Source organism: Dufourea novaeangliae, unplaced genomic scaffold (genome assembly GCF_001272555.1).
Source record: "Dufourea novaeangliae isolate 0120121106 unplaced genomic scaffold, ASM127255v1 scaffold65, whole genome shotgun sequence".
NCBI classification, from domain to species: Eukaryota; Metazoa; Arthropoda; class Insecta; order Hymenoptera; family Halictidae; genus Dufourea; species Dufourea novaeangliae.
This window is the reverse complement of record NW_015373961.1, coordinates 5,476,832-5,493,243: the sequence shown is the minus strand read 5'-3', so window position 1 is coordinate 5,493,243 and position 16,412 is coordinate 5,476,832. Positions and strand designations below refer to the sequence as shown.

The following is a 16,412-nucleotide window of genomic DNA, read 5'->3' as shown; positions in this document are numbered from 1 at the left end:
GAAATAATTACAATAGTCTGTTTGTTCTAGGTTGTCGCAAATAAGTAATATAAATAGTTGAAACGACTCTTGACGCCTCTTTCCTCTTTAGCGGCTTGAAAAGAAGGTGACCTTCAGAAATTTTTTAAAATAAAGCAAAGCAGATACGGTAAAAAAGCTTCTGGTGCCCATGATATCTCGAGGTAGAGTAGACTAAAATCAAAATTTCAAAAAGATTATTGAATGTCACTCCAACCCCTACCATACGACCTATCATGAAGCCAAAAAAAATAAAATAGCCGCACTTGGTATGAGTTTTAACAGACGCATACAAAAAAGGGGGAAGTTTTACGCATATCATTCTCGATAACAAAAGAATTTATACTTCGAAATTGTCAACAGTAGGTCATGCGATAACTGATTTAATTACAAACAGAATGCCACAAGAATTTTCAAAATCGATTGAAAACATTTTGTGTTATGATGGGCACCGTTTGGACAATGTATAATAAATATAGCCGAGGAAGCTTTTTTTACCATATCTTCTTTGATTTTTTTTTAAATTCCTAAATATCACCTTTTTTTTGGCTACTGAAGAAGAAAAGGGGCTTAACGCCTAAGTAGGAAAACATTAAAATTAAGTAGAAACGCATCGGCAACTTCAGAAGAATACTGTCTTGAAATAGTAGAACAGTAAAATTGTAAGTGATACAGAGTGCTTCCTACAGATGTAGTTCTACACAGTATTATATACAATAGTGCCTCCCATATAGAAACTATTGGAAAGACATACATATAATGGAACAATCATCTTTCTGATACGAAACTTCGTTTATTTAAATAGAGATCAAAAAAATTGACATTTCGTTTAAATAATTATGGCTACTCTCTCTTTTGAGCTGCTAAATTATAGAAATTTTTCGGCATAAGTAACTGCGTAGGACTAACACATTAGGATTAACACAAAAGAAAATATACATTATGTGTAAGCACTAGATGTTTGCAACAGGAGAAGACATCTGTTATTGACAACATACCCTTCGGATAACAAAACGTTTGAATATTAGCATATTCGGATACTGGAGGCTCTACTGTATTTGTATCATATCCATCATCGTTGCAGCTAGTAAAATACAGTCCTTAGATTTAGTTCCCTTTTCTAGAAATCTCCATTGCATTCCTTTAATCTCCGCCAAGTTACTATGCGGAGGTCGCCGAGGTAGCTCACTGTGTCTCGCAGTGGGAAACGTCAGAGGTGTCAAATTACAGGTCTCATACATTTTCGAGATCGAATAACAAGGATACCCGGTTAGAAATTCTAATCCGTTCAGAACCGCAAACGAAACCAACCCTGATCCGATCACTGCGAACGTTCTCGCCCGACGTACATTCCCGTTCATGAACCATCGAACAGCTGGTTGTTTGGTGGAATATGAAAACCGAATGAAAGATGCAGTTTTCTGAATCAATTTTACTGAATTCATATTATTTTTATGTAAGATAGTGCTGTCAAATATACGTCTAACAACTTTCAGAATTACCATAGAGAACTATAAAATAATAATCAGCCGTAAATTCTGCATTGCTGTCTAGACCATATTAGCCGTACTTAAGCAGACTGAATCTATTCACACTCGAAAACAGAAGAAAATCACTATATCTTCTGTTCTTCTTTAATAATACTCTAGATTCTAGATCAAACTTTCGATTTATTTTACCTGTCACCAAGCGTATTTCGACATAAATTGTTACGCGCTGCGTACCATAAATATATACAGTTAGAACTTTCCTAATTTTATATTTTTTTAGCCCAGTCACAGCGGCTATTGCTCTCGAACAAAACTTCCTTTTACCCATTATATATAGTTCTTTCCTTTTTTAATCTCCTCGTCAAAAGGTTCAACATTTGATCGACAGTCGTTGTCGTCCGTGCGGTACTATCAAAAACCGGAACAAAAGGGTCATAAACCTGTACCCTTTGAGTACGCGCACAAATTCAGCCCGGTCAGGTCGAACCTTGACTGGCGAACTTAACGAGTTGCACGTGTGCACGTCACCCTGAAGGAAAGATATTCCTCCTTCATGACATCCTGGTAAAACCAACGGATTTCTCCTCCATGAAGGCAACCAATCAGCGGATAGTATTTAGCAACCGCCTTCACCTTAATTTCAACCAATCAGACAAAACGCATATTTCCTTTGCTTCTTCAAGTTCGTCTAAAAGTCAGTCTACCAGCAACAGCTAAAGAGTCAACACCAACTTGCACTCTGTATACATTTACATATATGACTCCAGAGTAATGGTATAACCTGTATCGCGTATTATACTTCGTCACTTTATTCATCATTCAATAGTTGTATCAATAGTTTGTTTTGTTATCTATTATCATTAAATTCACATACACTATTTCCATTTTTAGTTTATTCAAATCTACTATCCTTATTACGTTAATTCGTATTAGGAATCGCACAACTTCGGTGTCGATAATAACCGTAACGGAAATTTACGACCTTCGTTGACTACCACAGTCTCGTGAATTCGCGCGTGAACATAAATTATTACCTAATTACCAGACTGCGGATTTTATGCATTTATGGTCTATAGGGCTCTGTGAAATACAATAAAAAACAAAACTTTCATCGGATCCAACGAGTTTTTTATTTTATTCTGAACCCAATAAGATACTTCAGAGAAAAAATAAATTTCTACGATTGCTTCTGACTTTATAAAATACTTCAGAAACTTTTATTTTGCATAAAAATCCGCAGTCTCCTAATCACAAATAATTGTTATGTTGGATTCCGGGTTGTGGAATTGAGGGCAACACTTAATAAAAAAATTTTGAAGAATTTTATTCGATTACGCGTAACAGAATTGTCGTAAGATTCTAAATTATACGTTTCGGAGTTCTCAAGTCTCCGTTGGAACCAGAATTACCCCCTGTGTCTTTTCGGAAAGCTTATTATACATATAATAGTATGAGGTGTTGTGGTGGGGAGAAAGTTGCAATGGCCCTTAGCTACAGAGTGAGTCAGAAGCCTCCTCTAGGATGTTGGACTTTGAAAAGAGCAGAAGCGACTATCACTAAGATGTTTTGGACATAACAGTTCGGTTGTGATTATCAGGTAGGCCCATTGGTGAGTCAGAAAGCTGGTCATCCAACAGTTATATCTATGCCATTGTTACTGTATTTTTGTTGTTTACGTTTGATTTTTTATTCACGTGTCGTTGTTTATATTCATATTTATGTAATATTCGTTAATATAAATATTATTATTAATATTATCATTTCTTAGCAGAAATATGTATCATATTGGCAGAAATTAAAATTGTTCACAACACTCAATGCATTCTACAGTTTTCCAACAATGTATAGAATCAACAAGAATTTGTTTATTTCAAAATTAAAGCGATTCGCAACTGCAATTCTTTCTTATTCCCATTTAAGTAACTTAAATGTCCGATGGTATATCGACGAGAGTGTAGGTTTGATTTTCGCGTTCAAACGTACGTGAATCATCTATGTATATGGCGATGTACACTGCAGCCTCGGTTCGTTTAGGCTCGGATTCGTCGTTCGAAGTTCCATTCCGGGCCTTGACGTTCATATTTCAGCCGGAAAGCCCCGTATCCTTCGCGAGGCAAACGATGCGCCGCTACTCGATGGGCATCGATCGAACGCGAGGTGGAAGAACCAAACGACGACCACCGCCGCCTCCCGTCCAGATTTAACGCTGGCATTTGCATTTAGAAGAGCTCCTCGCCCGAGCTGTTGTTTACTAATCGGAACCGGAAAATGGTGCTCGGGACCCGTGAGATTCGTTCTTGACGCTGTAAACACGATCCAATGGGCATCCGATACTCCATCTGCGGCCGGGCTCGACGGAATCATCATAATCAACAATTTTCTACGTATTTAGTACTCTTCGTGACTCCTTCGTAAATATTTTCCTCTTTTTTGTGATTCTACGTTTGATAAGTATTTCGATACGAGCATCATCTACTAGGGTGATTTGATTAATCCAATATCTGGAATTAGAGAAAGATCAGTTCGATTAGCTTGGGAAATGAATGGAATTATCGTAATCACCATTACTACGTACTTAGTACTCTTTGAGAATTGTCTACTAGGCAGGGCTGGTTAATCTAATGTTTAGTGCTCGAGAAGGATCGGTTCCACTAACTGGGAAAATGAGTGGAAGGGACTAGTACGGCGACTCATATTGTAGACATCGACGCGTAATTCCTTCGTCAACAGTATTCAAATGTTAACAGAAAATAACAAACAATAATTGGTGGATTCGGTTGGAACAGTACTTAAAGTAACTAAATATGACCCATCCTATTGTAATGATTGTAATTACTTTATAACTGTCGAACATATCCCAGAAAACTCTACATTTTCAAACGACTGCCAAAAGAGTCAGATTAAGACAACTTTAAGAAACAATTTCATAAGAAAAAAGATTTATGTTATACTAACATTGCTCCTAGAAACAAAGCTAATTGACAAGGTCATGTACATTACGATAGTTTACTCGTCACAGACTGTCGTCAATAAACAATCTAAGCGGTTGATACGACACTAAATCCTCATGTGAAAAAAAGGTTCATTTTGGGGGTCTGTTCTTGGTCTGCTGCCTTCTTTATTTTGGGTGTAAATAAATACCAATATAGGAACACAGCATTTCATATAAGAAACATCAAGTTGGCCTGCAAATAAAAATATTTCTTGTATCCCAGCAGATTATAAGATTTATTTAGGTCACTGCATTTCATTGTGAATGTGATTATCAATCGTTGTCCAAGGAATTTCTAGAAATTCCTATAAATAAATTAAATGAACAAAAAGTGTATGCATCTCGAGAAGGAAAGATTTTCTGAATCTAATACATCTTTAGAACGAGTACAATACACTCATCAACTTTATCCACCCATTTCTGTTACATGGTATTCAGACATATTTTATTCGCACTCTTTAGTATCCCACAACTTTAGGTTTTTCTTTCTTCTGTGTGTCTTGATGAATTGAGGATAGAAATTCTCACACTGCCTACCTGATTCGAAGTAAACGGAGGGAAAAGTAAAAGAATTCTGTCAGAGACGTCGATGGTGAATGTCTTTCGTACGATTTGTTCGTCCGCCGAAACTTTTGAATTATTAATAAAGTATCGAGTGTATATTCAGAATGAAGACTGACACAATTCTACGTTAATTCGTAACGATACGTATCGCCTTGAGGTTGCGAAAAATCTTTCATTGCTTCAAGAAGGAAATGAGAGACAGGTAACTCGAAATGGTGAGACGATTTCCATGTCACTGTCAGTCACGTTTATCGCTTCTTAAAAGCATAAATTGTGGATAATAAAATTATAGGGCAATTTCTCCGAGTCCTTTAATTAATTTGTTATTGGATACGTTTATCTTAGCATTAATCTGAAATATAGTGACTGGTATTTCGAAATGACCGTATATCATCTTTTGACAGTTTATCGATGCATTTTGCATAAGAATTCTCCATTCTGTAATGGATTAAGACATCGAGAAGCGACAGAAATTAATGTCTTTCTGGAAACAAATTTTAAAAGTAGCATCCGTCCCGATATAGAAAATATTTCGTAATACAGGAACTGAAATTGAAATCATGAGGTATGTCGATTCGTAAATAAACTGTAACACGTACGAACAATTTATCTATAATTACCAATAAATTTCTATAATACGAAGAAGTAATAATCAGCGGTTACCCTTCGCTCAAATTCAGCTGAACAGTAAACATGATTAATAAAACAATAATTATAATATCACAATCCATGAGATTACAGATAAAATTGCATTTTTATTACGATAGATACCAGAAATAAACCAGGTAGTTCCCAACAACTACGGTACATAGCTAGTTGTCACTGCATTTTTTATATTTAGAATTTTCAATCATTAACCTTTTCGTCCCCAGTGTTGCCATATGGCTACATATTCTTAATTACGAAATAAAATATTAGTATCGTGCAGTTTTTCATATCCGTGAGTGTTTATTTAAAAGCTCATCAATAAAATAAGACATTCTTTGTTCTTTGTCTCTTTGATTTGTTGGAATTCAAATGTTGTGCATTTGATCACAGGTAAGAAAAGTCGGGTTCCATTATGCATAATAACATTGTAATGGGTATTATTATATATATAACTGTGATAAAAGTAAGAAAGTTGTCAAATGGCAATGAATAAAAAATAGCATTAAACGATTTCAAATTGTTAAAATGTTCTTGTGAATCACTTATATGTCACGTAATATATACAAAAATACAAGAAAATATTTCTTTAGTAATTTTTAAATATCTTAGGAATGAAAGGGTAATTAAGTAGATAGACATCGCCGATTTTTATGCGAGGTATAAGTTTCTAAATTTCTAGAAAATAATTAGAAACTATCAAGTAATAAGCAGAAATGAATATCAAAAAGACGCTACATTTATTCTACAACAAATTCAACCACGCGCACGTACTGAAAATAATTTTATAAAGTTGCGACAGAATATGTTCTACAATTTCAGTTGAAAGTGCGCGGGGATATATCCTGTAATAAAACAAACGACACTTTTATCTTTTGCAGCTTCTCGCCGGTAACTATGATCCGAACACGGAGATGGAACAGGTCTTCGACCCAGCGATCGTGGCAACAAAAGTCCGTTTCATCCCTTACACCTCTCACATGCGCATGGTATGCATACGGGTGGAGCTTTATGGCTGTCCATGGACCGGTGAGTGAAATTTATAGCCACTCTTCTTTCTACCCATATTTCACCTTCTCCCCCCTACCTCGTACTTATTCGCGACAAACTGTCCACCCGCTAAGTATTGAAAAGGACGACCCCGATAGTTTTCAGTTTCACGCATTTTTATCACCCTGTCGGTATTTCTCAATTTTATCGGGCAACTTCTAACGTTAGAAATATGTCGACGCATCCGGTGATCGTGTCTCTTATCACGTCAGTATTGAACCTCTTATTTAAAACATTTAGAAATACTTTCAATACATTATTTTCAAATTTATTATACATGGTTTTACGTTTCATTGAGGTTTAAAAAATTTTATTCGATGCAAGAAGGTCGATCAAATGAAAATCCTTTAACCTAATGTTTCTTGCATGCTTGAATGAGTACAGTAAAACCTCGATTTTCGGACCATCTATTATCGGAATGCTCTGTTAACTGAATATTTTGTCATCGGAACGTTCTGTTATCCAAACAATGTATTTCATTCCTTCTGTACAGGTATGTAACGATAAAAATTAAATCTTTTAACGATAATTCAGTTATCGTTAGCCTTTCGTTGGCCCTTCGTTGGAATATTGATTGGCCAACGATCATACCCAACGCTGGGCATACGTCATTACAATACAAGGGGCCAACTGTAGGTTTCTTTCTGTAGGTCCAATTGTTGAGTATCTACAATAAACCAACTATAGGGAGACAGTTGGCCATACTACTCTTTCATAAAAACCTTTAAAAATATTTGAATGAGTATAACACTGGAAATAATATTTATAATAATTACTTGTTATAAAATAATTAGATACATGTATAAATTATGTGTATTAAACAGATAACTAAGTGTTTTACCAGCAAAGTTACCTTTACAATTTATGCATGTATCTAATTATTACAAATAATTATTATAGGTTATTTCCAATCTTCTGTCCCCTGACTCTATTTTCACAAAATGAGTTTGTTAGGATTATTTTTGGTAACACAAATAACGACAATATCGTCATTTTCATAATTACCTATCTATTCAGTCTTACTTTTATTATTTTAGCAATAACTTTGCATATTACCGTTGGAAAATTCCGTTCGTTGGGATATGGTTAATGTTTTTGCCTACAAATTCCTAACATAGGGCCAACGACGAATAGTTATAATAATTTGCCAACGAATAGCCAATGTTGGGCCTATAATTATTACTGTTGGTTAAATAACATGCAATTTACAACGATAATACAACATTGTCCCAACCAAAGTTTGCCAACGTTGGATATTCGTAATATATGTATATACATGAATAAGAAAACAAAAAAATCAATTTGGAATATAATAACAACTTTTCGGTTGTAACAATGTTTCTGATGCCTTTAAGGCGATATTTAAATGTTGCCAAACTTTGGTTGCACCAATGTTGTATTATCGTTGTAAATTTCATATTATTTAACCAACGGTAATAATTGTTGGCCCAACGTTGGCTATCCGTTGGCAAAATGTCATAACTTTTGGTTGTTGGGCCTATGTTGGGAATTTGTAGGCGAAAACACTAACCATATCCCAAGTAACTCCAAACCGTTGGCCACCGTTGGCCAACCATCAATGCTACTAGGGATGTGGTGTTATCAGTTGAAAAAGAACATGAAATCTTGAGGAGATTCAAAAGTGGTGAGAGTGTGATAAAGTTAACAGGAAAATATAGTGTCGGGAAGCTACGATTAATGGGACCAAAAATAAGGAAAAAAAACCTGGAAACTTTTGTACAATGTGCCGCCCATTTTCATTATTATGCTTAATGTATTTGAAGTTTCACGCGACAAAAGTTATTCTATTATCTGAAAATTCTGTTATCTAGAAAATTCTGTTATTCTGAAATCTAAGTTCTACAGTATTATGTTAATTACAATGAGTTACTTGGATTAAATCATGTTTTAAACTAGCACTGATGAAATAAATAAATTTAGAATTATTGTAATGGGCTATTACGTTATTTGATTCCACCTCGATTGCCTACAAATTACTGACTATTTGATAATATTAGTGTCCATTCAAAGAATGTTAAGGAAGCTTGCAAAATCGTTAATAACATACCATCCAAATTTCACGATCATGAAAATGTCACGTCGAACGCCTACGCATTTCGTAGATCCTTTGGGTTCCCGTATCGGTCGCATTCATATTCTTAAACATCGATCGAATCGCAACAAACTTCGCCTGGCTCCGAGGCCGGCATTAACGGAGATTTACGAGCGCGAACGATTCCAAGGGAGTACAGGTGTGCCCGCGTTAATCTGACCCGGTAACGGTTCAACGAGCGATGCGCAACACGGTTCCGGTCGTCGTTGCTCGGGAATTCACGGTTATAAGTATCGATACATAGCAGCAACGGCGGAATTGGGCGGTCCTCGTAATTGCTTGTACGTTAAGAAATATTTACCTTGAGAATGTTTGTTTTCCATTTTCGTATTCCACAGCCAACCCGATCGAACCTGGCCTGCGTGCCATCTCCCGTCGAACCAGACAGACGATGTGTGTGTTCGACGAGTACTCGCCTCGAATTATATCAACTGAACAGCGTTTTCATTCCGGTTAACAACAACGGGAGACCGTGGAACGACTTTTGTATATTCCATTCCATGCAATTGTTATAACGAGAACGAAGTATTTTCCATATGCTGGCCGGTGATTGCTGTGGAAATTAGTGGAATCGTTGGTGCGTGCACAATAGAGCGTGCGCCTGTGCAACTACACTACCGTTCAAAAGTTTGGAAGCAGTTAATGTATAATCTTGAAAAGTCAAGTTACTTATTTTAAATAACTTTTCTAATGAAATTTCAGGCATTCTATTCATTAACTCCTTTAAATATTCTTTATCCACATTTCTCCATTCTGCGTTAAAGCACACCCAGAGTTGTGTGACACGCGCACGAATAACAGAATACACACACAAGCAGAATATTTTTAAAGAATAAAGAATTTTTTTAAACGTGATTAGTAAAACGATTTTTTCCAGCAGTCTGGTTAAAATGCGCAATATAGTTTTTTACTGACGGTTACTTTCAACAAATTAACAAAGGATTATTCCATTAACTGAAAAATAAGACCGTTTCCAAACGTTTGAACGGTAGTGTATATTTCTTGGCGCATTTTTTCACTCCACCCTCTCACCCACACCTCGTACACACGCGAATAGCGCCATGATAAATACAGACGCGACGTTTTTATGGAGACGGAAATTTATCGTTTATACTGTTATCAGAAAAAGAAAGCACGGCGAGATGAATTGGCCGCGTTTTCCAACGCGTTCGTTGTTCCTCGAAGTGGTTATTCATTCTTTTTTCGGACCGCCATTCATGCGAATCGATTAATTTAATACCGTTCCGCGTTTCCATTTCCTTCGTTTCTTGTCACACGATTAAATTTCAATACGTTTCACCGCGAAGCATTAAAGATGCATCGGAACGAACGCAGGATATTTATTCGCGGGAAAGTGTTGAAATTTGTTCCCTCGTTGGTCTAGAATGACGTCTGCCAGTCCTGCTTCGCGATCGTTTCAACCGTCCAATAAATCATTTCTTCGTTGGTCCCTTAGGAAGGAGTCAGGTAAAAGTGCTATCGTTTTATTGGGTACGATTCTGGCATTGATGAAGATATATACGCGTTAAATTACCAGGCGCGGTTGGCGAACGGTTTGTACAGCGAATAATAATAACTGCCAATCGGTCAGCGCGAAAATTTGTTACCGCGGTATTCAAGAACGAGACTTCACTAGGAACTTTGCTTTGAAATCTTACTTATTTCCAAGGTAATTCAAAATATTGAATTTTCTGACAGCTTGTAAAATATAATATTTCTAGATTGGATTTTGGTATCCTTGGCACCTGTATTTGTGTTTGGCAACACGTATTTATTAATATACAGCACTGGAAATATTTATTGCATCGCTCGAATATTATACATGTTATTACTTATACCTCAGTTGTTATTGATGCTAGGAAAATTAATAAAAACGCATATTTAATGCGTAAATGTGTAGCTCATTATCCTGACCATAATTAGTTGGTTAAAAATAATTTTATGAATCACTGTCACGTCTTGAAATAGTGGCTACAGGACTTCGAGGAAATAAATTATTTATTGCTGTCAAACCCTACGAAATTGGATTTCTAGACAACTACAAACTGTATGCGCTAAGGTTAACACAGGAGCCTTTTAGTAATGTTCAACAAAGGCTGATTTCAGAGATTTTAAGATTGCCTTCATTTTATTTTTATATGAAACTACATATTTTTATATACATCAATTAATGTGCTCTTTTGTTCTGTATACAAAAGAAATAAGATAGGTGTGTCGATAAGGGATTCATTTAAAAATTATTTTAACTGAAATTTTAAACCATTCTATTTATAATTTATGCTTCAACGTTTTTTTTATACGTCTATTCGTATTTATTGACTTTAAAACTGCTTGCCAGTATCGGTTCGTCTGATATTTCGAAATATTACATTAACTGACATGATTTCGTGGCTTAAAAGAATGAACAAGAATGCTGATTTCAAAACGTCAAAACCTTATGGGTACAGAAAACTGACCGATCACTTATTAAACTAATTATTTTTAGACGCATGTACCTTAACCCTCTTAGTATCCAAAAACCGAAATATTGGCTCTGCGGTCTTAGCCACAAATACCTTCGTCGATATTTCGTATGCAATGCAAATTATAAATTCTGATACAGAAAGTAACGAAAGTACAATACTTCCAACATTTTCAATATAACACAAACTACACTTTACAATACAATACAAAAAAAAAGTGTAAAATTATCGTTATTTTTAGAAAAAAATGCATTAATTTTAATACATATTTTCAACAATGCATATTTTCCAAAGTATATCTAAGTGGTACACAGAAAAATTGTAAGATACTAAAAGGGTTAATACTTTTTTATGGAGAATTAAGAAACACATCAAGTGATGTATACAAAAATATCTACTTCTGTTTAAAAATATAGTGGTGACCTTGAAATCTCTGAAAGGCTTCCACTTCCGGATCAGAACAATGCGCCACATGATGCATCGCGCGAAACGATGTAAATTTGTCTATTGAAATTTTCTTCTACCTCCCACTATTTTAAAGATACACTTTTCGCCAGTTGCATGGTACATCCTGTACACTTGTTCCTCGCCCATAAATTCTATAAATGCTGTCCACACCGGGACAACAGGTAATCGAGTGCGTTGGCGGGTCGTGACGTCGAGATTTAAAACTTTCCAGTCGCGTCTACTCCTCGGCACGTGCAGTTTATCCGTGCGACCTGGGCGCAATCTTATCACGTATCGTCGGGGATAAAATGTCCCCGGTACCATCGGCCACGTACCAACCGTGATGATGCATAGTTCACGAGCCGTTTTCTCGGTGGATCGAGCTAACGCTCAGTAGTGCTCCCGGTGTGCTCTTTTTGTTTATTCTCTCGGTTCTTTTTTTTCTTTTTTGCAGAAGGCCTGGTGTCGTATTCCATGCCCCAAGGAATCAAGCGGGGCTCGGAGATTGACCTTTCCGACCGAACGTATGACGGCCGGGAGGAAGGAGGTTACCTCTCCGGGGGACTCGGTGAACTTGTCGACGGGCAAAAGGGTCCTGACAACTTCAGATCGGACGTCAGCGGTAACGGGAAAGGTGAGCTGCTTCCTTCGTGCTGAAATGAGATTAGCGCAGCTAGAGCCCGATCGTGTCTAGATTAGCGTGATAAAGCCGTCACGGCTGCACTCCCGAGTTACCCGCTCGTTGGCCGACTTGTACTGCTTCTCTCTGTCTACATTTTATATATTTCTTCTTTTCTTTTTTTTCATGTGGACTTTCGCTGGTGGTTGAGTGTCGGTTTGGTTGCTAATTGATATTTTAGGAACCTAGTGTCGATCATTCGCGCCTGCATATTCTAATAGTTTGTTAATTGGAAATGTAACCGGAATTGTTTTGTTTATTTATTTAATATATTCAATGTATAAATCGAAGATAGAATCGTGTCTGAATGTGAATTGCTGTAGATAGTTGATCATCCTGCGTTATACCAGGTTCCTTAAAATATTTCTGTTGTAAGTGAAAATACAGTATATAATCGATGAGTGTTCGAAGGCTCCTCGGCACTAAATGTTCTGACGTCATCTCCATCACTAGGGGGGGGGGGGGCTGGAACCAGTGAAGCCCACAGTGGTTGGGACCGCGGGTGAACACTCAGTACAGTGAGGCCTTCGAACAATCCTCGATGATTTACTGTATTTCAATTAATAGTAGAATGTATTTAATGTAAAGGATATTTCGGGTCTGGTTGGTAACGCCTGGATTAATATAGACTAAGATTTGCCTCTTCGTAAGCTATTTTAGGTACTTGAACAAAACTTAATTATTTTTACATTTCTTTAATATTTACCATAATTCTATGCGTAATCTACACTTTGGTAAAAACTTCCTGAGGAATGTAGACATCGTTGAAAAAATATACTTACAGCAAATTATTGTGGTAGAATCTTCTTGAAGAATGTGGACACATTTGAGAAAATACACCTATAACATATTATGTTTAACCATCCAGTGGTACGATTGGTTTTTAATTCGTACATGGTAAGATTGGGCTGGATCCAACCTAATCGCTTTTTCATTATTTTCGTACAGGTAAAAAAAATGATTACCTTGAACTTCTATTTTAGTTTTTTTATATAATATGGAATAATAACTGAGTTATATAACATACAATAATATGAGCATTAAACGTTTACTAAATAATAAAAATTATCTTAAACCGAAAAGAGCATAGTCAAAAATAGAGTGAGAACAACACAACGGGCCTTACCATTAAAGAATTAACAGACTGACTGCAATTAATAGGTTGGTAGGAGTTAGAGTACCATCAAAAAGGCTAATTAAAATGGACTCAACAATTATGTGTAAAGAACATAGGCCAACATGAAATTTCATTTGACTCCAATGAACGAAGTTCCCAAATGAGTCTTCACACAACTTCATCTAATCTCTTAACTACCTACACACAGAAATTCGAACTAAATAGTAAGAAACACAACATTCAAGGTAGCTAAATCCTTCATTTAGGATGCCTATCTAAGAGTCCATCTGTGCTCACCCAATGTCTGCGCAATTACAATACAATGAACTCACCAAGAAGTTCACAAAGATAGCAGTTTTCGGCATATACAGCTAATCAGTTTGCATTCTAAATCCCCCCTGTAACACTAGAAAATGAGTTGGCACGCGTGGGTAAAGCAAAATCCGAAAAATTCAGCTGGAACTTTCGAACAGGAGAATCGTGGAAGTTCTTGAACGCGCGCCAGATAATCCTCAGAGTCTAGGCAGCCGGTCAGCCAGCGGCGTTCACGGGATGCGAATTCATCGCAGGCTCCCTTCCTTCGTAAGGGAGGGGATGGAGTTTAAAAGGAAAATAAAATTTCTCCTTGCGTCGATTCCAGGTGTGTAGGCCAGCCTGGAGAGATAAGAGAATTCTAGGGAGCCGACGCTAGCGGCTGGATCTCTCGGACTCTCGGAGGTGTACGTGTTCCATGCCCGCACACACGAATCTGTTCCAATTTACATTTATATTGAACCGCGGGGCAAGACTGCAAGCCACACTGCTGTTTACCGGCTCCCGGGATACATTTGTGTCTTTCCATTTACGCGCGCCGGGACAGGCCGGCACACTCGGAGTCTACGGGGTACTTTCAGCTTTTTAAACTTTTAAACCCGTCCCGACTGCGTGCTGGGCTCTCTCAACTCTCTTTAAACGGGGAGCCGTAGTTCGTCGCTTCGGTTTCCTTCCAATCGAGAAAGAGAATGGGAGTCCGGGTTTCGGGGGATGCAGTTTGATTCTGTTTTAGGCAAGTACCCATAATATCTTCAAATAGCTGTCATCAGGGTGTAACTATACAGGGTGTAACAAAAGTGTTGTAGGTTTCTAAAGTGGGTCACTCGTGAGGTGACTTGGAGCAAGTTTTTCCTTAGAAAAAATGTTATCCAAGGTTTTATTAACGAGATATTAATGAAAACCCCCGACCAATAAGAGCGCGAATCTGCCGGCCGAGCTTCCGCGGTAGGGTTAGATACCAATCGCAGCGCGTAGCCAACGGTACCACGAGAACTCGGCCGGCACACTCGCGCTCTGATTGGTCGGAATTTTTCGTTAATATCTCGTTAACAAAGCCTTGGATAACAGTTTTCCTAAGGAAAAACTGGTTCGAAATTATCTCACGAGTGACACATTTCAGGAACTTACAACACTTATGTTACACTCTGAATATCCACGATGGCCAAACTGCGAGTTGCGAGCCGCATGCGCCTCATTTAGACCCTTACTGCGGTTTCCATATACTTATACAATATTGTTTTATAATCTTGACGCGTACTACATACATCTATGTTATATGTAAGTTGCCCTATCTATGTTTTATAAGTTTGCTGACTTTATTATGCGGCATAACTAACAATTTAATATCGTTCCAATAGAGGCTGCGGCTCTCGAGTATTTCTGAGAGACGATATATGGCTCCTGACCTGACAAGGTTTGGCCACCACTGTTACATACAGCGCATATAAGAAAGTATTGACAGGTGCCCACGTTTTTGAAATAAGTTTGTAGATTCTTACATTATATCACGAAAACTTCTATTACTTTACTCATCTTCAATTATAGATAGTTTTCACAAAATATATTTTTCGTCACTACCTGCATATGTATGTTGTGTTCCGTTCAATCTGCAGGGTGATTAAAAAATAGGGGCTAAGACTTTTTGGGGATTTAGAGTACTCTTCGGAGGAGTAAAAAATGTCTGACCAACGTTGCTCCTAAAATCAATTCTTTCAGAGAAAAATACAAAAGTTTGTTTTCACGTTTGTTACAGATGTTCCTTGTTTTCTTTCCATTTCAATGGAAAAGCTCACATCTGTGGATCAGTATATTTCTTCTGTATCTCGTATTGCCGGTTGTCATACAACTTTCATTCAATGTACTTCTAAATCAATTATTCTGTTTACATACATGTTGCGAAGGAACTCGCGATATTGAACGCTCGTAAATGTAAAAGTTAATTTAGTACCGAAAGGAATGGATTTTAGGACCTATTTCGATTAGATATTTTTTACTTCTCTCGACTAGTACCGTAAGTTGGGATAACTTTGACACAAAGTCAGGAAATTATCAAATTCCATGGTGTAGCTCTTGTGTAGGTACTTTTACGTAAAATATATTTTCACGTAAAAATCAACACAATCAATTAATTTTCAGAGTTGCAAAATCAAATATGATCATTTTCTGACTTGGGACAAAGTTACCCCAACTTAAGGTACTATAAGCTTTTAAGTTTATTACTTTATAATAATACTAGGTGATGCACCTAGGCACATTTTAGGCCACCCAGACCTAAAACAGGCCACCTGAATGTCTTGGCTGTTACTGATGATAGAAAACAAGGTGTCAGATCAAACTTTGCGTAGTATCGAGGAGCACTGAATTCGATGTAAATAATTCTTTGATACGTCGATGCGTAGAGGTCATACGAAGGTCAACTTCGTCTTTTTTAAACGGAAATATGTTTTTTTACGTACCTTCGTACAAAATATACCAGTGTATGTGTCGTAAAACACTCTACTAGACGGTACGTAAAACAAATGT

General features: G+C 37.0%; 1 protein-coding gene across 1 annotated transcript in view; it reads left to right on the top strand.

Annotated features, from left to right (window-relative positions):
- Positions 1-2,988: 2,988 nt before the first annotated feature.
- Positions 2,989-16,412, top strand: part of LOC107186493 (discoidin domain-containing receptor 2-like) — a 111,016-nt gene continuing 97,592 nt past the window's right edge. Inside the window, exons 1-4 of the mRNA XM_015574356.1 lie at positions 2,989-3,006; positions 3,106-3,117; positions 6,591-6,738; positions 12,236-12,415. Coding sequence (XP_015429842.1) covers positions 2,989-3,006; positions 3,106-3,117; positions 6,591-6,738; positions 12,236-12,415 — 358 coding nt within the window. The remainder of the gene's footprint in view (positions 3,007-3,105; positions 3,118-6,590; positions 6,739-12,235; positions 12,416-16,412) is intronic.